Source organism: Branchiostoma belcheri, unplaced genomic scaffold (genome assembly GCF_001625305.1).
Source record: "Branchiostoma belcheri isolate BF01 breed outbred unplaced genomic scaffold, Haploidv18h27 scaffold25, whole genome shotgun sequence".
NCBI classification, from domain to species: domain Eukaryota; kingdom Metazoa; phylum Chordata; class Leptocardii; order Amphioxiformes; family Branchiostomatidae; genus Branchiostoma; species Branchiostoma belcheri.
In genome coordinates this window covers 3,129,837-3,155,417 of record NW_017803854.1, presented here as the reverse complement: position 1 = coordinate 3,155,417, position 25,581 = coordinate 3,129,837, and the positions used below count along the sequence as shown (strand labels likewise).

The 25,581-nt window shown below is 41.7% G+C and overlaps 1 protein-coding gene across 1 annotated transcript; it reads right to left on the bottom strand.

Moving 5' to 3' along the window:
* Positions 1-116: 116 nt before the first annotated feature.
* LOC109471614 (whirlin-like) lies at positions 117-25,100 on the bottom strand. The gene is made up of 20 exons (XM_019770960.1): positions 24,867-25,100; positions 17,608-17,783; positions 17,119-17,338; positions 14,860-15,034; positions 14,143-14,328; positions 13,386-13,533; positions 12,985-13,084; positions 11,748-12,068; positions 10,806-11,285; positions 9,238-9,431; positions 8,286-8,348; positions 7,497-7,588; positions 6,989-7,080; positions 6,736-6,783; positions 6,222-6,296; positions 5,210-6,119; positions 3,869-4,332; positions 3,341-3,441; positions 534-2,904; positions 117-373 (listed from the first exon to the last, which is right to left on the bottom strand). The coding sequence occupies exons 2-19, from the start codon at positions 17,758-17,760 to the stop codon at positions 2,764-2,766; spliced, it is 3,963 nt and encodes a 1,320-aa protein (XP_019626519.1). The 5' UTR covers positions 17,761-17,783; positions 24,867-25,100; the 3' UTR covers positions 117-373; positions 534-2,763.
* Positions 25,101-25,581: the final 481 nt, after the last annotated feature.

Sequence of the window (25,581 nt, the reverse complement as noted above, 5' to 3'; positions counted from 1 at the left end):
CAGGCCAAGCCACACAGTGCTGTGGATATGATATGCTATACACCCACAAAAACCTCTTTCTTTTCTACTCCAGCAGTAATTTAATGAGAAAGAAATGTTTTGATGTTTTCTCAAGTTAGATGTTTCTTGGAGAATTAGTGACATTTTACTCCTCTTTGCCAAATTTGTTGAGGTGTTTTGAGCGGAATCGTGAAGAATGTGCTCCTACTCTAACCATTTACTGTAATGGTTATTGTGCATTCCCCCAGCACACTACTCTACAGGAGAGATTGACATGTATTAATGACTCTGGGATGATTTCCATCTAGAGGTCGAAGAGAACAAAAGCAGGAGCACATTTAATCAGGCAGATATTGAGCCCACTCTAAAACACCTCTCCATTTTAGCTGAGGCCGGAGCAAGTCAATTCTGGTGACACAAGTGTAATGCAGTCCAGTAGAAGTTCAGGAGAAAACACAGTTTGAATTATACTTTATAGGAACATGTTGATGAAAAAGATATTGTTATGAAAGCTCCAAAACACTCTAAAACACCTCTCCATTTTAGCTGAGGCCGGAGCAAGTCAATTCTCGTGACACAAGTGTAATGCAGTCCAGTAGAAGTCCAGGAGAAAACACAGTTTGAATTATACTTCATAGGAACATGTTGATGAAAAAGATATTGTTATGAAAGCTCCAATCCTGCAAGGTTACACAGAAGTACCTTTAAATTAATGAGTATTACTATTAGGTTTGAGCTCAGTTATAATGGATGAGACTAGAAAGAGCAGAATTTATGAAGTAACATAGAACTATTTTGCTTAAACTATATATATATATATTATGGCATATTTACAGTATATTAAGATTCCTCGCTCTCTTGTGTGACTTCTCTTCAGACTAAAGTTAGTTGTTGTTTTTGTTCTCTGCAGTTGTTAAATTTGTTGCGGAAACTGTAGACAAACGTTGGTACCTCGCCACTGTACAGTGCAATATGGTAGTCAGCGGTGACGGTCCCTTTTCTTCGACTATGTGTGGCTCCAGTGTACATTGAATTCAGCATTTGTTCTACACACTAGTACATTAATACCCTGAATATAGTTCTGACATTGCTTCTGTTTGGTTCAGTTTGCTGTGTCAGCCTCTTTGATGAGAATTTGGTTTTGTTAAAACTACTTTAGTTCATATATACTGATCGAGGATGCAGTAAAAAAGAAGGGTTAACACAAGATGATTGCTTACTATAGATGTTTGAGCAAGTGGGTGTGGAGTTTGTAACCAACAAGTCCACAGCCCCCCCTTGTGATTGTAATCAGTAGTGCAACAGTTAAGATGCAATGGAGCCATGTGTACAATGTAGGACCCTGACTCAGAAGGACTGTACAAAGGTGGAATTCTTTATATTTATTGTACAAACACATGGTTGACATAAAAACTGAGTTTTGCAGGGCAAGACATGATAAACTCACTGCAGTGCCGCCCTATGCAGAAAGGGGGCATGACTGTTCTTTGTACAATATAGCAATAAACAATTTGGAAGTTGTTACTCATGGTGGTTTTACTTCTGTGTCCAGTCAAGTGGTAGATACAGATTGCTTAGACCACATATCACACTACTTCAGCACCTTCCTATTAATCACATATAGTAACTGTTCGTAGCAGACCTTTCAGTTGTCCGACTGTAGATACTTTTTTCAGGTAAAAGTCTGTGAAACAAGCACCAACAAACTTTGCACCAGTATTCACAGCTTTGTAAGTCTTTACTACAGTCTCGTTCATAAGTGGATTTCAAAACCTTAACCTTGGCAAGTAGGCCTTGATGAAGTACAAAATGTACAGACCTTAAGGTTAGACCAGGAATGAATTAATAGATGGATGAATGAATGCAGGGATGGTTGGACGGAGTAACGAATGATAATCATAGTTTTTGAAAAAGTTAAGACACGAAAAGACTGCCAGTTGGTGCCCTATTGTTGGTGCAAGTTGTAAGATGTAGTGTCTATTCTTAAATCACTTAGAAGTTTGAATTAACACTGGTAGTCTTTGTTACAGACAAGTAAAATACTAAAAAGTCTTTAAACGTTTTCTTTATCTATATATCTTCCTAATATCAGATACGATCTGGGAACATAGTAGAAAAATAGATCCAATCTACAGGATTACCAACAACCCATCATTTGTCCAAAGAAGGGAAATGTTTTACACCTTTCTTACTATTTGAAGAATTTGCTATAGTAAAGGTAAACATTTACAGTTATTATAAACTATACCTATAACTATACTGGCCCTGGTAAATTAAACTGATATTGATAGAAGCACACAAACATTTTTCTTAAAGAATCACTGGACGGATACAAGTGCAACAGTATACCTACTCTAAAAATTATACTTCCAGTATAAACATTAAGTACATAACATACTGGCAGGAAATTAGGCAACTCATCGACAATGACCTTAACAACAAACAAAAATATATATATAGTTTTTTTTCCTTAATTTCATTGATCATGCATCCGTGTAAATTATTTCACAACATGAAGATACATTTCTCTTATTGACAGTTTTCAATAGATGCCTTAGACGGTCCAGATATTATAACAGTTGGCTCAAGAATGGCATGGAGTTTAAAATTTGTTACAGTATGTTCAATTCGATAAGGAGGTTCTCCTTTTGAACCTCCCTCCTTGATTGTGTTTGTTCAAATTCTTTCCATACACCAGTCAACTGATTTTATTTTACAAGCCTGTTTTGTGAAGGAAATCGACTTGAGGTCTGTCAGACAGTGTCACGTGTTGTTATCGCGGACCACGAGGACCATTCTGGTGCGGGATTTGGTGGCGTACGCTCGCCGGATGGTGTCCACGGCCTGGGCGTGAGTCACAGACTGCAGGGGCTCGCCATCCACAGACACAATCTCCATCCCAGGCTGCAGACAACCAAAAAAGGTTAGAAATGTAAGACATTGACTTACCGATAAAAATCTGTATAGCCAGTATAACCACCCTTCAGCTTAATAATCTTCAAGCAGATCTTTTAGTGGCTGCAAAGACAGTATCAAATTGGCCAGGCACTATCTATTTGCCAGACAGTTACAAAGTGTACTATTGGCCACCAGACTGAGATTGCAGCTTAATACACCAGCTTCACAGGCACGCAACGTGGCGGGAGCTGGCTAAATTACACAGAACAAAATGTGACATCTAACCAATGCACATCTAACTGTAAACATGTCTATATAGCTATCTATATGCTATATTTCAGATTCTATGAATAATGAAATCTATTTGTCTGTGTCTATTGTGTAAAGGCTTTTCCATGTTACTGTCATTGCAACACTGATACTGTAAGGAATGACCTCTGACCTTGAGTCGCCCATCCTCCTCGGCGGCTCCTGCAGGGAAGACTCTCTCTATTTTCACCTGAGGCTGTGACCTGGAGTCCCGCCCACCGGAGATGCTGATACCTGCAGGGCAACACAAGGTGACTGTCAACACTGACCTCTGGTGACAAAGGATGGAAGTGCGTGATTATATCAGGACCATCATTCAGTGACCTTTTATTGGTCAACAGTTGTAGTTGACCCAGAGACCAGTGCATCGAAGACTACCGAGTAGTACAACTCCTTGGAAGCTGTTGAGTGATGCCATTCTTACATGTGGTGAGTAACAATATATCTCTTTGTGCATGTGTGTTGATAGCTCCCTGCTATGATGTTCTTTCTGCCACTGGTCCTCCATTATCTCTGGCCACTGGTCCTCCATTCAGTGGCCAGAGATTGCAAATGAAGGAACTGTAGTTGCAACTCTCAACAAAAGAGCTTTAATACAACATTAATTTATGGCAGACGCAGAGCCATGATGGAAAAGAGCACCATGGAGACCATTCCTTACCTAGTGATGTCCTTGTTTTAATGAGCTCAATGGTTATCTCCTCCTCAGGAGCCGGGGCCTCGGGAGCGGCTTCCTCTGGGGGAGGGGGCGGGAACTCAATCTCCTCATACTCATCCCCAGGGGACTGCAGAGGGGGAGGGGGGAGGGAGAAGGAAGGAGGGGCACGCAGAGGCTGCATGGCGGGGGAGGGGGTCAGGGGGTGGCCGTCTGGGGGTGGTCCAGGGGGTTGAAATGGGGCGGGGGGTATCGTCGGGGCGTGGAAGGAAGGAGGAGGGGGGATGTCATCTGTGTCGTCCACTCTGATTGGTGTGAACGTGTTGTGTGGCTGGTCCTCATTGGCCGAGGCGTCCCCATCCTCCTGCTCCTCCAGGTCGTGGTTGGGTGTACTGGCACGGATGGACTCCTCGTCCCAGTTCAGTGCCTTCTGTGTCTCCTTCTTCGTCTTGGAGGAGCTGTCAGTTTTCCTGCATGGTGGGATGAAAATGGACCCACTGAGAACCATCACGACAATATTTATCCTTGCGTAATTACCTTGGCATTAGCCTGGGTGCCATCTGTTGTTTGTAGTTACTGCCGGCTCTCTGTTGTCGCTGGGTACCACAGATTCCAGCCATTATGGATATCAGCAAGTCCATACCCCGACAATAGGGAGCTAGCGGTACAATGTAGGTACGGAGGATGGCACCCAGGCTACATTGCCACACAAAGCTTCCCGAGTGCAAAAACTGGTGAAGTTAGTTGACTCTATTTTTCCCCACCAGAGAGCCAACCTATATCATTATTATCGCTTTCTACACCTTAAAACACCTTTGGCCACCCGAAGCACCTTAAACACCCAGAAGCATGACTAAACTCACCTGTCCGTCTTTTCCCAGAAACTAGCCGCACAGAAATGACAAACGTGCATTAGTACACCACTACAGACAGGGTGGACTAGACAGTGTGATTCTTGTAAACAGAAACTGTGATACTGTGCATACAGCAGTGCATCTCTAGAGTGAGGCTGGTGCAGTTAAACAAATCATCTGGTGTCTGAAGCCAGGTGATAGATTTGATGTACTGTTACTACAGTAACTGAATGGTGAATACAGTCAATGCTGTCGTGTAATGTAGTGTAGTATTTACAATGGCCACCTGTAGTGTGTTCTTGGTAGGTGCAACAGTAATGCAGGGTTAGAAACAATTTCCTACCTGTGAATATCATCATGACACAACACAACAAAACTCTTCTAGCATGATATAAGAATACGAAGAGTTTTTTTTTTTTAAATCTTGAATTCAACAATAACAGGAGGAAATAGGGAAGTCTTATTCCAAATCTTGTCAATGTATGATACTTACAAGATCCCTTTCCTGACGACGGATGGCGACACCTTACTGTTCCCCATCGGTGGGGAGACTCTGAGTGGAGATATCGTCACGGTTACCGCTGGCTGGCTGTTCTCTTCAGTGGAAGCCTCCCTGCTGTCAACGACAGGCTCATCCATGCCGTTTTCTTTTTCTTCTGCTTTGTCAGTCGGCCCATTGGTCTGTTTTGTAGACTTGGGTTTGTTGACTGTTGCATAGATTGGTATCACTCTCTCTGTCGTGTCTGACTTAGTGTCTGCCACTTGTACAGGAGACGGTGTACTCCTCGCAGGGCTCCCATTGGCTGTTGGGGATTGATTGACAGCTGCCGGCTTGACCCTCTGATTGGCTGGTATGGCTACGACTGGGCTCCAATTGGCTGAGGTATCTGGGGACTCGTCGGGGACGATCTCGATGCTACCGCGCCCGGTGTTTCCCGACCCCATGTAGACGAGGCGGTACAGTTCGCTGTCTACAGGTTTCACGTCGCGTGCCTGGAACTGGACATCCGAGTCCTTCGGTCCAGCGGACGGGGGATGGACCGGGGAGGGGGAGTCCGCCAGCCGGGTGACCCTGAACCCGGCAGGTTTGCTACTGGCCACGCTGGAAGTCACACTACCCTTCTCTATAACAGGCATGGGTGGGGACGCTCCCCCCAGGGGTGGGGACAAGCTCCCCAGGGGTGGTGGCAGGCTCATCAGGGGTGGAGACAGGTCTGCAGAGGTCTGTCTGTTTGGGGAGAGGTCGTCGTCGTCTGGTGGCGGGGGAGGGGCGTGTGACGGGATAGGCGGCTTCCCTTTCTTGGAGGACCTGCGGTCCTTCTTCCTCTGCTCCCGCTCCAGCTTGCGCAGTCGCTCCCTCTCGTACTCCTCTACTGTGCGGAGGTGGTACTTCCCGTGGTGGTCTGGGGAAATCAGGGAAGTAAGTAATCATTTTAGTGACACTGAACAAGCATAGTGGAATTTGTCACTCTAACGTCCAGATCCAGAAATAATGTATCCCGTACCTGGGGAAGGGTGCAGCAGTTGTTTCCTGGGAGGAGTGAACCCGATGTGAGCCCGCTGTAACTTCTGGAAATGGGCTGCAGAGATGAAAGGTGGAGAAAATCAATTGTTATATTGTTCATCGTGTTCTGCTCATTGAACATATTAACTAGCAGAGTTTGGACATGAATTGTACAATAACACTGCAAATATAAATTTGGAGCTTGATTCTCTTGGGTTCCTACATTCTCAGCACAGTGACATTTAATGCAACAAAAGTTTCATCATATTTAAATAGTATGTTGTGAATTTAATAAGTTATGATTCATGATAAGATTGATCAGTACAACCAAATCACATGAAATCAGTGTGGTTAATTACAACCTGCTCATTTTCTCTCTGTTGTGTTTGGAGTCATCACAGAATCAGTAAGTTGATTTCCATTGTTGGTTGATTTTGACTTTGGAGTTTGATTTGTTTGTCATTTTCTGATATTTTGATTGGCTTGCCAACTCGCTCCCTTTAGTAAGAACCTACCGGATACACTGGACAGCACACCGGGTGGTTTTGAAGGTTCAATGTCATCTGGGAAGGTCAAGCAACAGGTGTTCAAGGTCAAGCGTGTGTAATTTTCCTGGCATCACCTGAAACCAGCTCAGGTGGTCTTTGTAAAACCTCTGAATGTTTCTTGTTCATACCACAGAATAGCCTCACTCATAATGACTAACATTTGTTAACATGTTTTCCTGTCTGTTGTTAACTTGTTTGTTGACTTGTTTAAGCTACTTACATGGCCTTGTACTGAGTTCCTCCAGAGCTTCAAACTCTCTCTGTGAGACCATGCTGTCAAACCTGCCCAGGTCCGTCGGAGTGATGATCCCCCTGGTGACAGGTAAATAAATAAACAAACAGGTAAACAAAATGGGTGTGACATCCTGCTATCAAACTGGTCAGTCCTTTATATATGTATGATAATGTGTAAGAATATTTTTGTTGTCATGCTGTGACAACACATGTACCACTTTATCAGACTGCTTAACCTGGTAACAGCAGAAATGACTGTATATATAATTATATACTAAACTACTGAATAGTTACTTAATATTCTCTTCATCCATTATGAGACATGAGGCCATGACTATGACAAAGGAGGCATGTTAACAGGTAGAAACACCTGTACAGGTGGCTGTTCAGATTCAGAACACCTTACATGTAGCAGTCCAGCTGTAATAAATCAAGGTTAAAACACCTGCACAGGTACACAGAACAGGAGGTGCGTTATATATATTTTTGTATACCTGATCTCCCTGAGGACCAGGATCTTCTCAGGTTTGTCCAGGATGGCGAGGACAGGTTGTCCCAACTCCTCTACTGTCCCTCCTTCTGTGTACTGTGGTAACACAGGGATGTCATACAGGGGTGGGGTGTTAGATGAGTGTAGATCTCATATTATAGGGCAATTTCTATTTAACAAATGCTGCTACATTACATTACGTTGACAACAGTTGGATAAAAAAAAAACTCCTTTGAGAGCATTGCCTAAGTGTACATGTAGGAGATACATGCATACAAAATTCTAGTGAAAGGTTGTTATTTTATTACCTTGAACCTTACACACTCATTGAGAGGGGAGTTTGAGACAGGAAGGTACTAGATTAATATCAAAAAGAAAGATTTAAGAGGACAGTACTATTCCAACATCAGCTGCAGTCATGTTCCCATGCTAGATCTGTCAGATTTCTTGTAAATTCATTAACTTTTGCAGTGGTTTTATTTTGTGGTAGTTAAAAGGAGGTTTGTAGAGTTAAAAGGAGGTTTTCACTGTGTGTTTGAGTTGCAGTTGAAACAATACTACAACATATTTAGTCATACAGGACGTACATTTGTATTTGCATATTCGATTTAGAGGTCACCACGAAAATAAAACCACCAGAAAGTTTTAAGATTTACAGTACATGATAAGGAGGATTCAGAGATGCAGAGAAGAAGTGACAGGGAGGTTACATGTAAGACACCGAGACTGACACCAAGCGTGACACCGTGCGAGGATAATTTAGCCATGATGGTGTATGAAGAGTGACCAGTACCAGTGGGTCCAGGGTGTCTAAAACAGACTGCGCCAACTCCTCAACTGGTCCCCCTGTCTCGTACTGTATGGACCACACACAGGGTTAGTAGCACACAAACCAGGGAGAGGGGGGGGGGGGTAACACATTAGGGGGGTAGATTAGGGGGTAATGTCTGTATGCAATTAGCCCTCGGGCATGAATTTGCAATAAACATCATCATTAATCTCCAAGCAGATCCCTTTCGGTGGCAAGGCAGTGTCCATTAGCCAGAGGAGTTTGTAAGTACAAACTCCTCTGGCTAAATGGACAGTCCTCTGGCCAATGGACACTGCCTTGCCACCAGATGATCTGCTTGGAGATTAGGGTAGATAGGGGAAGAGAACACGCGTATTGTGAAGAGGGGGTTACAATGTTATGTCACACAGATGGAAGGTCTGATTTTACACACACAAATAGTAGAAGGTTATGGTTATTTTTAGATATAGCATGGGAATGGTTATTCTAGTAAAACAAAAGTATACCCACTTTAATTACATGTTAGATATGTCTAAATTGTTTAAGGTTAAAACTTTTGTTCCAACACAAAAGAATTGTTCTCACCTAGAGTTTTCGACCAGTCACTCTGGTCTTCTTCAATAGGCTGACCCATGAGTGAGACTTGTCACATGGCTTGTCTGAAGTGTCATGTCAACCATAACAGTGGCAAACCTCGTTTACCAGGTACCTTTAACCCAGTGTTGACATCACACTTCAGAAAAGCCACGTGATAAGTCTCACTGGGTCAGTCTATTGAAGAAGATCAGAGTGACTGGTCGAAAGCTCTAGGTGAGAACAACTCTCTGTGTTGGAACATAAGTTTTAACTTTAAACATGTAACTACCAACACAAATGACGCTGAATTATTATTGTAATTGTTATAAGTACATGTAACTAAGTACATGTGAAACAACAGGTTTGGTGTCTAACATACCCTTCTGACATGTCTTAGGATGGCGTTGGCCTCGTCTTCGTTGAGAAGTTTCCTCGCCATTTCTTCTATCCGGGACACGGCAGACACAGACAGCATGTCCTGGTGCATGACCTGGCTTCCCGCGCCCTTCTCAAAAATCCCGCGCTGTCGGCCCAGGTTCATGCCCTGCGTGCTGCCCAGGGAATCCTGGGAGCCTACCACATCAGGAGGAGAGCACAATTGTTAGTGGGTTCTTCCACTACAAAGTAGTTGCTAGTGAACTTTTCGGCATCACAAGTCTTAAAGAAACTTATAATAGCAAAGATAGGTACATTGTAGCTTGATTTTATTACACTAACTGTATTGCCATTATCTTTGTGGCTGTGTCTCAAGTAAAACATGAATTGGAAGGTTCAAACAAACTCAATTCTTTTTCATCATCACCACCATACATCATCTTATAGTGGTAAGTGCAGCTTGACTGTGTTCAGAATGGTGGCACTTATGATGCAGAAAAATGTACAATTGTAAAGCATGTCCAATGGAAGCAAATTAATTGCTTTTGGGATATCAACCATTTGTTGAAAAGTAAAATACCCTGGTACAACCCAATAAAAGCTGGATGAAAATTAAGGACTTGAATGTTGCATGTTGCTATAGGTCGACAATGTACATGTATGCTTTCATCAACTGAATTGGTAAAAATGCACCTGAAGCACCTTAAACCCCACACCTTCAGCAACAATGCCCAAACCTACCTGCACTGCTAGTACTGCAGTCATCAGAATCACCAGAGGCTTGGAAATTAAAGACAGGAATAATCACCACAGGAAGGAGACATGCAAGAAAGGACAGATGTAGGGTTAGAGAGGACCGCCATACTTCTGAGCTGGCTTAAGTTCTTATGATACTGTAAATCCATTTACTTTGGGATGGTTTTATTTCATGGTATGAGGGAAAAGGAGGTTATCCCATGTATTTATAGCATATATAAGTCAGAATATGTGGTCATGTTAGAGAGTTGAATAGAGTCAGACCTTGATACCATACTATTTCCACATTTGGGTGCTGGTATCTTTATTGGGCATTGAGTTAATGTATTTTTAACATTTTCAGCAAAGTCGTTAACGTAAATTTGGATAGAAGGAAAGTTAAAAACCAGCAGTAAAAAAGAAATAGTGGAGTGAAATCACACGCCAAAAAACAGTTACTCAAGCAACTGGATATGATTTTGAAAACGTCAGACGTTTCAGCTAGTATCCACTAGCTTTCGTCAGTGACTGAGAGACCAGAGGGGAAAGCAGGTTTTTAAGTACAACCTGTTTATTGATATGCAAATAAAGTGAAGACAAATTTTTGGAAGTCGAAAAAGGAACAAAAGTTAGACAAGTCAAGACAAAATGATGCAAATTAGTCTGACAGCTCCTGTTATACAGAACAGGAGCTTAAGTGTTGTCTGTCCTCGGGGCTGGGAGTGCCAAATCCCAAGTGCCGGAAAGATCGACTCGTAGCCCCCCTGAGTGAAATCACAGTTCGTTTTTAATGAACAAAATTCCAATTTGTAGACTTCACCACGACCTTCCACTGACCTTCAGAATTGCTACTTTTCCTGCCTTTACTCTCGCTGTCGCTTGACCTTGAGGACCTGCCAGACGACCTTCCCTTCTCCAGCTCGTCCTCGCTGCCGCTCGACTTGTTCTTGGACAGCAGGCCTGAAGGTCGTGACCTGATCTTCTTGGCACTCCTCCCCAGAGAACCCATGAACTGCTTCATCTTCGAGTCACTCTTGCCCTTGGAGTCCTTTTTCCCCACGGAATCTTTCCCTTTGGAATCTCCTTTCCCTTTAGAGTCCCTTTTTCCTCTGGAATCACCCTTTCCTCTCGAGTCCCCTTTACCTCTGGAGTCCCCTTTACCTCTGGAGTCTCCTTTTCCTCTGGAATCTCCCTTCCCTTTGGAGTCTTTTTTCCTGCTCTTGTCCTTTTCCTTCCTGAAGAGGAAGTCTTTGAAGGTACGTGACCTCCCCACTGTGGCAGTCGCATCCTTGTCCTTTTTACTTTTCTCTGGTTTGTCTAGAAGGAAACAAATTTTGGGGGTTAAAGTGGATTGAATATGCAAAATTCTTACATATCACAGATTTTGTATATAATTTCACTGAACTGTATCACCTATGTGTTCCATTATATCATTGTTGAACAGTCAGTGTATATGTCAGTTTTAAGTGCAGTTAGACTGTGCTCAGCTAGGTGGCACTTATGATATCAAAAAGGTAATGGTAAAACATGATCACTTGAAGTATAATGCCTTTTTGGATACCAAACCTTTGCTGAAAAGTAACATACAAGCATTTAGTATAAAAAAAGCTTGTGCTATTTAGACCACACAAACAAAAAAAACAGTACTCTCCAAAAAAGAGGGTTAGGTTTTGGCGTGATTTTTGGCTTTTTTCTCAGGCTTTCTTTTTTGCACTGGTATTTTTTTAAATGCCAAAAATAAGCCAAAACCCAAGCAACACACAGTCCCTGCATACGGACCTGTTGGCAGCGTGAGGCTCTGTGTCCTCCGTACGGGGCGCGAGGGTTGGCTCAGTTCTACCAGCGCCTGCCGCGACTTCTCCCTCCCCGGCGATAATGAACGGTCCCTCCCGGGGGGCGACGTCGACCTTGACCTTTTCCACATGGGCGTCTCCGTCTGGACCTCGACCGAGCGAGAAGAGTTGGTTCCCACAGAAACGTCGTCCTGAACTGTCTGTGTGAAGGTCTCCACACGGGGAGACGTTTGCTGGTCGGACTCCTCGAAATGATAGGAAACGGGGCGCGTAGCCTTTAGAGGTCCTGGGGGTGAAATACTGGGTCCTGCGGGATAGAAAAAAAATGCTAACTTTTATTTCCTACCTTGACATAACTAGTGGTTCTTAAGCACACTTGAATTCTAATTGAATTTATGTTTCAATCAGTTGATAACGTTTAAGAAAAACTACAGAAAAGAAAAATGTTTATCACGCTTTTAGCTAACTTACCATTCTTGAAATTTTTGAAAATAACTGGCAGCATTAAAAGGAAGCAAACACAGAAGAGCATTTATAACAATGGGTCTTCCACACAAGCTATCATATATCAAAATGATTAGTGATATAGCCTGCCATAAAATTATAGCTTCATAGGCTACAGCTTCACTGATTTGATAAAAGTTGCATTGATTCATTATAACTTTTGTCATTGTGTGAACCCTATTGTTTTTGGCAAATGTATGCACAAGCCAGAAACTGAGACTATACAATATTCAGTCTTATCTGCATCATTACTCCAGATTTTAGATCCATTGTACTTATACAAGAGTCTTGTCCAGAATCTGGACCCCTGGTTAGTGCTGTCATTACTACAGGAGGAAAGTTGATCCTTTGTTGACACAAACTCAGCAGGACACTAAGTAACTGTCATGCTCCATTAATTCACCAGCTCTAGGGAAGCTCTATCTAGGGAAACTGTTTTTCCTAGTGAAACAACTTCTGCTTTGTGGCCTTACTCTAGACTGTCCAAAACTGTAATATAATTATAGCTTTCCAAAATAATAGTTTTTCCAACAAGTGCTTTTAATTATTTTATATTAAGTATAAATTTGACAGTTACTGCACCTAAATAGAATCTTTGGCTCTAGAAGTGTCAAGTGATTTTGTATGGTGGAGGTTAACAAAACATGCATTAGCAGGACTGACTTCATCAACCCTTTTTTAGTGTTCATAGCTCCAAGCAGAAGTGAGGAGGTACTGACTGTTTCTCTGTCCTTTCCTCATGACCTTCCTGCCTGCCTGGCCGGCCACCCAGCTGTACTCTGCTAACATCTCCTTGTAGGCTGGGTACTTCCCCACATCCTACACACACAGAACAGTGAACTCAGGTTTATCTTGAATGAATACTATAAAATTGTATAAGATTTCTGTATGAGGAGATATATCTGGGACCTGCATGTTAAGGCAAAATAAACAACAATAAGGAAAGATTTACCATCTCTCAGTGGCATAACTCTGTAACCATTACAAAGCTTCAGCGGGGTAATACATTGTACCACATGATTATACAAGATACAAATTACAGAATCCTGAAAGCACTTCATACAGGCCATTTTACCTTGAGTTCACAATTTTCATGCAAATTTGCTTTTAAGAAGTTTACCTTAATGGTCATGGTGACATGGTTCTGGTGGCGTAGAAACTCCACAGCTTCTGTGTGCGTGATGTTCTCAAAACTGGTCCCGTTCACGTCCAGGATCTGGTCTCCTTCCTTGATGCTGTTCTGTTCTGCCAGGCTGCCAACATCCACCCTGGGAACAAAAGCTTTGTTTACTCACACGCATCTTCACACCAAGAGCTTACTGGTTAGATTGCCCAATAATGTGATGAACAAGACAGTTGTCTTCCAGATCCGCAGACAATGCAGTACCTTAAACATGGACAGGGGGCGTCACTACCTCAAGCCTGTATATAACCATCTCAAAAGCTCCCCAGAGTATATAGGTAGCTAATTTTCTGTAGTGTGTATTGTTTGAAATATTTGCCAAAGACAGTTTTGCTACTCTGTAGTGTAGAAACTGATCCTATGTGCCCTGGACACCATACGATCACAATGATTCAAATTACCAACTTGATTGTAGAAATGTAGGTGAACACACAAATGTTGTCATACATAATAAGATCAGTTTTACTGACACCACAGTCTGTTAGAGCTACGCATGTTGGTGTCAATGTAAGAATTGGGCTGTAATGTGCAGAAAATATTGCTAAGTACAAGAAGATTGAAAGTACCCAACTGTTGGCTTGCTGAAGGTTAACGTAAAGCTAACTCAGGAAGTGGAACTATTTTTCCCAGCTTGCTAGAGACTTAAGCCAAATTGAAATATAATCATAAAAAAAAGTCTGTTGAGCCCACTCACCGTGACACATAGATGCCGACCCCGTACTCGCTGCCTCCGCGGATGTTGAACCCGATCATCCCCTGTTTGACCTTGAAGTTGACCTTGACCTCGTCGCCGTCGGCTAGCAGCCTCATGTTGCTCCGTGTTGTTGGGCGGGCCGTGTCCTCGCTGCCCTCGACGATCTTACGTTTTATCGTATCGTACCTGAGGAGAGAACAAATGTACAATAGTTATGCGTAGCTGTCCTTGGTGCTGAACACAACATCTGTTACTAATAATACTTTATACTTAAGCCTTATCCCATATCCTCACTTCCCTCAATGATCTTCCACTTAATCATATTGTACCTAACACAAGAACACAGGTACAAGAACAATAGTTGTGTGTACCTGTCCTTGGTGCTGAACACAACATCTGTTGTTAAATAAACCTGCACTTAATTTTTTTTTCCAAATTCTCTGCCTATTTCCGACACTTTCAATACTGATATGCACGGGAAAGGTTAATATAAGTGTGAACTTCATGTACTTGTATCATTGAGCCTTAGCTACTGAAGAGACCACATCAGCAAAACCAGTCTGAGTGATAGGCTGAATAAAGGTTCTAAACAGGAACCATGTCACTCCGGATGCCTCTTTGAGGTATGATTGCAGTGCAAAAGACGTCAGTTAACAGAGAAATGATTCCACTCAACTCTGAGTTACTGAGTACTGATCAGAAGAAGGCTCAACTCACCACGATGTTCTCTCGCGGGAGAACTTGAAGCCGGGGATCTTGCCGCACCGCCTGATGACCAGTTTGAGCCGGTTGCTGCCGGACAGGACCTTCACGGCGCTGCTGATGGCGATGTTCTCAAAACTCACGTTGTTGACCTCCAGAATCTGGTCACCCACTTCCAGGCCAACACGCTCTGGGGGTAAAGGTCGGAGGTCATGGAATGTTTGCAATCAGTGGCGGAATCAATTCAGAAAACAGAGAAAACTGAAGCTGTGCATTTGTTAAACTTTTGCGCATTAGCCATTTATGTAGGCCAGATGAAAAAAGAAACCAAAACCTAGCTACAGTGCACAGTGAGCCAGTAACATCTAGCTTCAGCGCACAGTGAACCAGTCATAATTGATGAAGATGACAGACGGTCATCGAAACGTCGGCTGGTGTAAAACAAGACTAATGGTCGTGAATAAAGAACTTTGCTATTCAAACATTTACCAATCTGATGAAATTATTATGTACATAGGAGCCAAAACGGCGTGCTGACATGACTTACCTGCCACCCCCCCTGAATCCATCTTGCTGATGTACACCCCCAGCCCGTGCTCAGACCCCCCTCGGATGCTGAACCCCAGCCCCTCATCCCCCTTGTTGACAGTAAACACATGAAAGCCCCCGCCACTGTCTGATGTGTTCAGTCCATTCGTGCCTGAAAAATTAAAATTGTCAAATGAAATTTGACAACTTCAAATGCCTTGTTCGGTTGTATCTTTACAATGAGCTACCTAAAAAAACAGAGCTTAGGTCACACCATAACATCTCTTGGGTCATTTTTGAAGGTCACAATTGGTTGATTTGTTTCTTGGTGATACAGAACTTTTTAATTTGAATTAGAGCAAACTACTAACGTTCAGGTGCCCATGCAAATCCTTATCATATGGCTGATTGGTGAATTTCATATCACAAGTTGAAGATGACCATTTTGTTCTTTACAGTATTCCCTAGCTGGATGACTTGGTATTAGAATTTAAAAGAAACAACATAACAAATATTCATGCATTACAAAAACATGCATGATACAGAGGAATTGGCATTGCATGAAATGTTCCTGTAATGATTCAGAAAAGTATTGCGATCAATTAAAACAACTGAATGCAGCAGAATCAACAGTAAAGATTTCATGGACCAAAACATGCAGACTCAAAATGAAGCAGGCAGGCACCTTGATGCTTTAACTCAGGCTTCTTGTCATCTGGAAAGATTTCACAACATGGAGATTTTAACATTAAGGTTGGTATGCATGGGCTTTTAGTGTGATACAGTGAACTATTGTATTGTACAGGAAACCAACACAGTGAGCATTTTGTTTCAAGGAAAGTTCGGAATTCAAACGGTTAATAAACTTCACAATGGTTAAGAAGAGTCACAAAAAGGAACATATTAAGTAATTTATTCTGGTACCTAAGTTAAGATGCTTGCCATTGGTTTCTGAAAAGAATAACAATCTTATTTCAACATTTTGATGCATAAAATAATCCTGATCAAGTTTTGTAACTAGGAGATAAAAAAAAGTTCTCCAAATTTCATTTTGTAAAACCAGGTCAAGCCCAGTCTTAGACAACCCAACCTTTTCATTCTGGCACGTACACCTTACATAAGAAGGAAGTCATTCATTAACATTTTGGACAGGTCAGGATTATCCATAGTATTACTAAGGCCTTGTTTGCTACTGGCTAATGTCAGGTAATACCATCAGCTGCACTGAATTATCAGTAATCTTGCTTTGCCTAGCAACTGTAACCATGATAGCGGTATGCATCTAATAACTCAGTAGTGACATAGGCTAAAGAACTAAAATCGCTTGATCTCCAAGCAGATATTTTGGTGGCTGCAGTTACAGAATTGAACTGGCAGTATCAAATTGGCCAGTAAACAATTGCAATATGCCACCAGAGTGGCTGGCATTAAAAGATTATGACCAGTACAAATAATCCTTATAAAAACACATAAAAAGACGTCAAAAATAAGCAGAATTTCTGCTTGGAGAGTAAATATTATGTGCATGGAAATTTACACTAACCACAAACGTTTGAACTTAGAAGAATCCACGGCAGGAATGAAGATGCTTGAGAACTGACCTGTATGGAGAGTCTACAGTATATCTGTATCTGTATAGCTCGTATAACGGCCCTTCAATGTGACACACCAGCTTAGAGTTGTTGTTCTAACCACACACATCTGAAGAATCCATGATGTTGTAAATGATGATCCTTGAGAACTGACCTGCGTGTCCATTGACCATGGCGTTGTTCGATACAGTTCCCGCCCGCTTGCCGTGCTGGCTGGCCGGCCTGACGGGGTGCGCCATCTTGTGGTACGGGGCCAGTCTGTCAAAGTGCGGTATGTGCTGAGGGGGGATGAGCCTGCGGATCTCCTTTAGCAGGTCCAGTTTCTGTGGCGTGTCCAGAACATGGCACAGCTGCGAGACCAGCCGGTCAATAGCCTGGAACCACAAAAATATGTGGAGTGCTCACCTTGCATACGGTAGGTTGTGAGTTCGATCCCCGGCCAAGTCATTAACCAAAGACTTTAGAAATGGTACATACTGCTTTCTCTGCTTAGCACTCAGCATTTGGGAAATACACACCACTACCAGTGGGCTAGCCCCCTGCTGTAGTGATTGCACAACTGTGTTGCCTAAGTGCTACTGAACCAGAGATACTGAACCATGCAGCACATACTGCGGGAAGGACTTGAACTTATCTAACTAACCTTGTACTGCTGGTACTCCTTGAGCACACTGTGCAGGTAGTCTCTGTCATCCTCCTTCAGCAGCTCCTGCGCCCGGCGGTAGAACGCCTTCAGGTGCTGCTGTCGCTGGATGTCTCTGGTTGCCATGGTGATGACGGAGAAGCTAAAGGTCATCAAACCAACATCTCAGCTTCCTCCTGGATCATGGAGAAAAGAAAAGAACCGTGATCAGTTGTGCTGATAAGTCATGATAGATGATGACAGGGATTACATGACGGAAATGCGTTCAATAGCTCTTCAAGGTTGAAAAAATAATAGAAGAACAAAAGAACAAATGATAATAATTTCATTGAATTGAATTGAGAGATATAAACTGATCAGGTAAATGTTTTGTTTGCTGGCTGTTTTGGTCAACAGTCCTTCAAAATTCTCACTCTGATTAAAGAAAAACAAATTGAAGGACAACCTTGACTCATACTTAAAGCACTACCTAGTAGGAATAAGCATGAAAAATAATTAAGAGCCATCTTCAAATGTTTTAACAGTGACTGTCTTATTCTGCCTAAGAAGAGGCTTTGTGGGAACATATAAGTACAGTCTACGAAGCAAATAAACACTGTAACATTGGAAGCAACAGAAGATTTAAAAAGTCCATCAATTCACTTACTACAACTAAATATTTTATGAGAGGAAAATATATAAGACTTGTTGAGAAAGCTACTATAATAACACTTCTGACATGCAGCATAACAGATGAACGGTAGCAAGGGTTAAAGTCAAAAATCAATAAGTTATCATGTGATCCATTCACACCTGTCCCACCTATTTACCATACACCTGTCGTAGCTGGTTAAGCAGGTGACAAAACACCTGAGCCACATCATGGTTTTCACCTCAATAAACAATACATCAAAGTCTATATCTTTCTGGTGCATTTCACAATTGCACAGACGTAAATACCTTTCGAATTCTCACAGTGTGATTATACTCAGGGATGTGTTTGTATAATTGGGTCAACTGACTTATTCATAGCAAAGTTCAGCCCAGAAAGGGACATGAATAATTGATAAGACAGGGAAGCATCTCTGCTAACCAGGTCAGTCGCACCTGAGGTCAGGCTTTTAGCAGTTTAACAACAATGTACCAACAATGTACCACGCAGCCCTGAACTAACATATCAACGTGTACCACAGTTCTGTACCAACATGTACCATAGACTGTACCAGTGTGTACTACAGCTGAGACTGCACTAACAGATACCACAGCTCTGGACTAACTAACATACCAACATGTACTGCAGTCCATACCAACATGTAATACAGCTCAGCACCAACATACACATGATTGTACGTATACCACAGACTGCACCAACAAGTACAACAGCTGTGACTGTACTAATCAGTGTACCACAACTTTGAACTCCATGTAACAACATGTATTACAGTCAGGAAAAAAACAGTTCTCTCGGACTATTTTCAGGTCTTAAATACACCGATGTGACAATTGATGAATGTACAAAAAAAAACACAATGTGTTGCTTCAGTGTCACCATGGCAACAGAAAGCCCATGCTACACACGGAGCGCTCCCACAGCGGCCAGCTGCCCTGCCCTGTGATGTATCCTCACTCCTGACTGCCTCTTCACACAGACACAGCGGGGGGGCTCAGCTTCAATATGGGTACCCATGGAAACCATCACCATGGTAACAAGATAACAAGCTAGTACCCTGAGGATAACTGAAGTTTGCCGCGGGACTGTGGCATGGTTGCAACAACAAACCGTGTTGCAGAAAATAAGCATTTTTTAAATGCTCACATTCAAACTTGATTTGAAACTCACATTGATAATATCATGATTTAAAATTTAGAGTTCAAAATTCACATTAATATACATTATTGTTTCTTATTTCACATTAATATGAAGATTACAACATGATTTGAAATTCACATTTTTTAATATCATTTGAAATTTACATTTATATTTTTTGTTCTTAAAAGAAAAAGCAATATAAAGTGAATTTCAAATGATGATGTTGGGCTATTGATATTGCTACTCTTTTTTGTATACCAAAGATGTTATCCATGTGATAGGTTTACACAATTCAGCCTGATCTGACTGCAATGTATTGTTTCCTTAAACCAACTTCACCAACCTGAAGTAGGCTGATGATAGATTGTTACTGAGGCCCCAGTGGTGCTTACAGAGGCATAGTTCAGCAGCAGGAGATAAATAAAACACACGGCGTCTGCCGTCTTCAATTATTCAGCAACAGCCAAGATTGCAGACCTATTTCAGACGTACATGTCATTAATTCAAGTCAGGGCAGCAAGAGGACACACCATTGCTACTTAAACTAAAGCCAGAACAAATTCGAAATTGTATCCATCATTTTTTTTTTCTATCTTTTAATCCTATATACAATGTAATTAGATGATATCATGATCATGGTCAAGAGATTGCTGTGACAGTTTCACTGAGTGCTGTTTTTGCTAGATATCAGATAGACAGACCCATACCTTCCCAGGTAGCCCAGACATTAACTAAGACGCTGTTTTCAAAGGGCAGCATTGGAAAAATACCAAGAGACAAAATCAGGAAAGCATAATTAATTGTTGAGTCAATAAAGAATCTATTTTACAACTTAAATTAATTAGTTTTCATTAGCATCCCTTTGATTACTTTTAAGGTAGAAAATCCTGCAAAAGCAACCACATAGGCACCCTGCAATGGGGAGACTAATGCAATTTGCACAATATACAAATCACATTTAGTAGCTTTAGACTTTTGGACTGAGGAAAAACAAATTTCTTCAAGGTCAAATGGCTTAATAGCCAAGGAAACACAATGGTGGTGGTTAAGCTAGTTAATGGAGAACAAACAGGGAAAGTCAACATGTCAGCATAACTGTCATGCCACAGTGTTCAGCACTACTGTAATTTAGTGTAAAGGTGTTTAATGTCTTGAAGGAAGGAAGGGAATGATATACATTAGATACAACCTACCAAGTCTGTTGATGGCTTAACCAATAATTATCAAGCAGTATAACAGATAAAGCTTCTTTACAACCGCAGCATGAAACTTTACAATGTTTGTATAGTGCAACATAAAACTTTGCACCAACTTTTAAACACTAAAGCATGTCACTTTTAAGCCCAACTTTCAAACTCCACATTATGAAACTTCACCAGAACATTTAACACCACAATACAGAACTCTATCCAACTTGTAAACACTGCAACACAAAACTTTATCTCCATTTTTAAACACGACAATATGAAACTTTACCCCAACTTCAGTGTACTGTAAATACAACTTTGTTGAAATGTTTTAGACCACAACATGAACATTTACTCCAAAACATTCCTACATAAAGCCTTACTCAAAGTTTCAGACAACAGAACATAAAACTTTATGTGCATAAGGGCAAGGACGTTAGGGTGTGTGTACAGAAAGAACGAGAAAAAGCTCAGACTTCAACTTTCAGTGACAGAATAAAGAAGCTCGGCTACGCAATACAGTATACTGTATACATACTTTTTTTTCCATTAAATTATCTCAGAGTAGAACTTTCGTCATGGTTGAAGCTTTTTTGTTAGATGGTCTTTCAATAAATCCACATGTAAGACTAGCATGGGTAGGTAAGACTTTCAGGTGTAGAAACCCATTTAAATCTGTTAGTTTAGAAATGGATTATTTGAAAAACATATATTAAGTGTTCAGCAATAATGTCACACTTTTACTACGTAGACATCCCGATAGTCTCTCCAAACAAAATTACCATTACCCTGCACGAAAGTGATGGTGACTGATGCTTGTTCGAATGTTTGCCTTGGCTGATTAGGCTTGCGGGCGGCTACGAGAGGTCAAAGATCAAACACTCCACCCAGCGAAGTGTGAATGGCTGGCAACAAAACAATCACCACTTCCCATCAGGTAACAGGGCAGGCAGGTTGTCAAGGCCGCTGGCCTGTGTGTGAGATAGACCTGTTATAGACTGGGCCGGAAAACCTTTTGTGGTGGATGCTCAGTAATTACCCCTGACGGAGGAGATAATGGTACATCCCTGGGGTCTGCTTGGGACTCACAAACACAGCTGCAGGGATTGTCCATTTTACAACCTGGGGGGACAGGTTTTGGGAGAAATTGTAGACACACCAGGGGAAGCGGGAGAGGATAGAGATCTATTGATTTGAGAACAGGTTGGTTTTACGAGGAATGCCTAAGGCATGTATAATAGTGAATCGTCCCTCCCAGACTCACTTGCCTGCTTGTAACAATCATACAACAATGACAGGATGACTGTAACCTTGAGGTCTTTTGTAGCTGTCATTTATTGATGTGTCACAGCTGGCTTCAACAGACATGATCAATAGACTCGACATACAGTCTGGCAAGTGATGAGTTTGGTAAGATAGATGATTTGGTCCTCACTATAGTCCTGACATAGTCCTCAAAGGTGTGAAGGTTAAAGTGTATTGTATTTCATCATTCTAGCTATATAGCCCCAGTGCATTTAAAGCTGACAGTGGGAAAATTAAATGATGCAACTGTAACTGATTATATCTTTGTCTGGTATCACAGTTTCTACCAATAATTGACTGCACCAGAGCAAGTTCACAGTACTACTAGTAACATAGCACAAATCAACTTTGAAGGTTTAGTTATTGACATAAAAGATGTATAGAGCTTGAAGGGCCATGAAAAGCTCTACAAACAGTAAGTATTTGAAGTAATAAAAAGTCAAGTTGTTTTCAGTGCTTCAAAATTTAACCGGTGAAAAAAAAATGACATGTCAAATGTAATTTCTTGAGTTAGTAATAGCAGTGTTGAGAGGAGGATATAAAAAACTAAACCAACATGGACCTGATGATATGGCAGGCTCATTTTTCTGCTGGGTACAATACCTGACAGGTGGTTTATTTATGTTAACAAGGGTTATTTGTGTCACGTCCTGCTATTGAGGTCACTGTTGACTGGGCGGGAGCACCAAGAGATTTTGCTTCATCCAAAGTACATGTACTTCAAAGCCAATTAGTCTAGCAAAATAGATAATGAAAGTAGCACAAAGTCTGTGGTTCAGTGTGTCAAGAGTTGAGTGTAAAGTCCTTACAAGGATAGTCTGAACTTTGTAGCCTTGGCAGGGTATATGGTGGCATGTGTTTGCATGGTCAACATGGTAAGACGTCACAACCAGCAACGATTGCCACCCATCCTGTGTTACTGCCTAAAGTCGGGTGAATCGCCGCCAAACAGGTTAACATTCCTCGGCAGAAACTTGAGTGTCCACGTTGGGTCAGCCGAATTTGGGTCTCGGAAATGAAGTCAAGCAAGCATGTCCTTTATCTGGACACCCCACACAAAAGGTGTCGAGGCTGATCTATATACATTCCCACAGTCACTGTGGAAGCAGGGGTGATTACAAAATCCACATTTCTTCTATTCATCCTGTACAAAACAAATTTTTAACAAAAACAAGTATCTGCAGTTTGAGAGAAAGCTGCTAGGTGGTCCCAAATTCAGTACGCTTTCCACAGCCTACTGACAAATAGAAAATCACCACTTGTTTGATCATCATAAGAAAGATGAAAGCAAGTAGGGTTTAAAGGAAATGTTAACTAGGAAGCCTCAAATCAAATCCTTACATTGAAGTCACTAAAAAATAGCTCCTCGAAAACCTATTCATAACTTTTAGGACTCAAACCAACAAATGAACCAAGGCTTTGAAAACATAGCCCGAGTGCTTTGTAGAGCTAATGACACAGGTTAAAAGGTACTACCAAACAGTCTTTCTGTATATACATGAGCTTATTTATGGCCAAATTGGTGCAATAACGACTGCCTCATACAATTTGTGTAAAGCACCTACTGTTTGCCTAGAAACATGTCCTTATCAATACATGTAGGTACAGCAACGTTGCAACGTTTAGCCGGTCTTCTAAAGAAAAAAAAAATCTCCAAATTTTATTTGGGGGTCACCGGTGGCCAATATTGACTCCCCTTGCCCCAGTGATATCTGCTTGGAGATCAGAGAAGAAACAACTTAGGATAGTGTTACACACTTATTGCCCTACATGTAACTAAGTGTTAATGATTAACACGTCTTCCTGTGAGCCATCAATTGCAATGGTATCTGTGCAATATTGTATCAGTTCTGACTTCTGAGAAGTCAGCTTTAATAGGAGGAGTTAAAAACTGGGTACCCTCGTAACCCTCCAGAAATATTTCAAATCTGTCTGCAAAATAATGAAGGTTACAGTAACTTCAACATAAAGAAGAACTTAAATGGACGAAGAACTTAAACATTCTGAAGAACTTAAATTGACCAACATCATTAAGGACTTCTTGTTCCTTTAAAACATCCACCAAAACCCTAAAATTCACAGGAAGGAGTACTGAATGGCTCATGATACCCTGTAGATTGAAAGTAGAGATGATATAAAATTTTGAATGCCAGTGCTGAAACATTTCTTTATCATGCAAATAATTTGGCTTCATGCAGGTTTGATGGGTAGATGGTAGTTAACTTCAGTGATCATTGTTCATTCTACTGTATGTAAATGCACATGAATGAAGTCATATTTTGTCATGGGCTATAGGCTTTTAGTAGGTGATGAAAGATTATTAATTTATTACTTTCAAGTGTAGCTTTACTATAAAGGAAAAAAAAGAGATACTGCTCTTTGCCATTTTCTTTCTAAGATTTTTTTTCTCAGAAATTTACATGAAGAATGTCAATGTAATACTAGTATCACACGAACGCCAACGCACACTTAACAATTGCCCCCCTCCCCACATAAATATTTGTGTCTATAGTATTGGAATGCGTGCATATCACGTATCATACCTTTTCACCAGCACTTGATAACCTCGACCACCTGCCAGAATTCAACGCTAGTAACCACTATCTGCAAAATCTACCGTCATTTGATGTACAGTGACATTCAAGTGGATATCTATATGTACAAACAGAAATATTTATGACATATGTAAGCTGTATCATTGATTATTTTTGGTACCCAGTCCTCTCTGTAATCATCGTGCTCCGGCCACAAAAATGTCTCCTGGGAAACCGAAACTTCTCCCATCGTCTGATCCGAACCAACCGCCAAATCCTCACGTCCCTGGCCGTCTAAAGACACCAACACACGCGCCCGGGATGTGCTTAATCCGCGTGTTTGTTGGGATAGGAAAGACCTGGAACCGTAACAGTGGCGGTTTTAGCTACCTGAGCTAGCTGGGGAGGGGGTGACCCCGCAAGGTGCAACATAACGGTACCCACCTGACGTAAACTCGCCGAGTTAAAGTCGTCTGACAGCCATGTTTTCTACGGTTTGCCCACTCCTCGCATTCCTAGAATGTTTCTGGTAACTCCCGCCTCGCCATATCTGATGAAAAATATACACCGAAGACGCTAGAAGCGCCAAACAATGGGAGTTGTTTTGCAGAAGGTAAAACTAGAACCGCTTCTGTCCTCCCCGGTCAATAGTGCAGCCAGCCGTGACGTAAGGACAAACAAACCCGCTGATTGGTTAATCCTCGGGCGGGACAACCACCTGTTGACGCGGGACGTCCTACGCAAAACAGCGACCTCTAGTGACGAGATCGAAAAATGCAACAGATCAACGAAGACCCACGAAATCATTACATTAGAGCTGATGAGCAGATAAGATAGACATTTATCAAGGCTTTTGTTGCAAAAGAGAATGCTGATAGATTTCTTCAAGTACAACGTGAACAGGAGCTCGAGATTAGACCCTAGAGACTCCCTCAACTCATTTGAAAAGAAAGTATGGGGACGTTCAACAGTGGCTGTGCCCTTGGGAAAGTTACTTTACATGGCTATCTCACTTCACTCAGGTGAAAATGAGTACCACGCACGTTAAAGACCGATACCACACCTTTCGAAAAAGAGTAGAGGCGTGCCACAATGGTCCAAATACTACTATCTTGAAGTTGGTGATTCAGAAATAAGCCCTGGCGAACCCTCGTCTCGT

What these genes read in the sequence shown, in the direction of transcription:
- LOC109471614 (XM_019770960.1), bottom strand. Translation starts at nt 17,760, where the DNA reads ATGACCTTTAGCTTCTCCGTCATCACCATGGCAACCAGAGACATCCAG. An exon ending in GAAAAGTAGCAATTCTGAAG is followed by an intron (nt 9,432 to 10,805) that starts GTCAGTGGAAGG and finishes CTGATGTGGTAG; the next exon opens with GCTCCCAGGATTCCCTGGGC. An exon ending in TCCTAAGACATGTCAGAAGG is followed by an intron (nt 8,349 to 9,237) that starts GTATGTTAGACA and finishes TGGTCCATACAG; the next exon opens with TACGAGACAGGGGGACCAGT.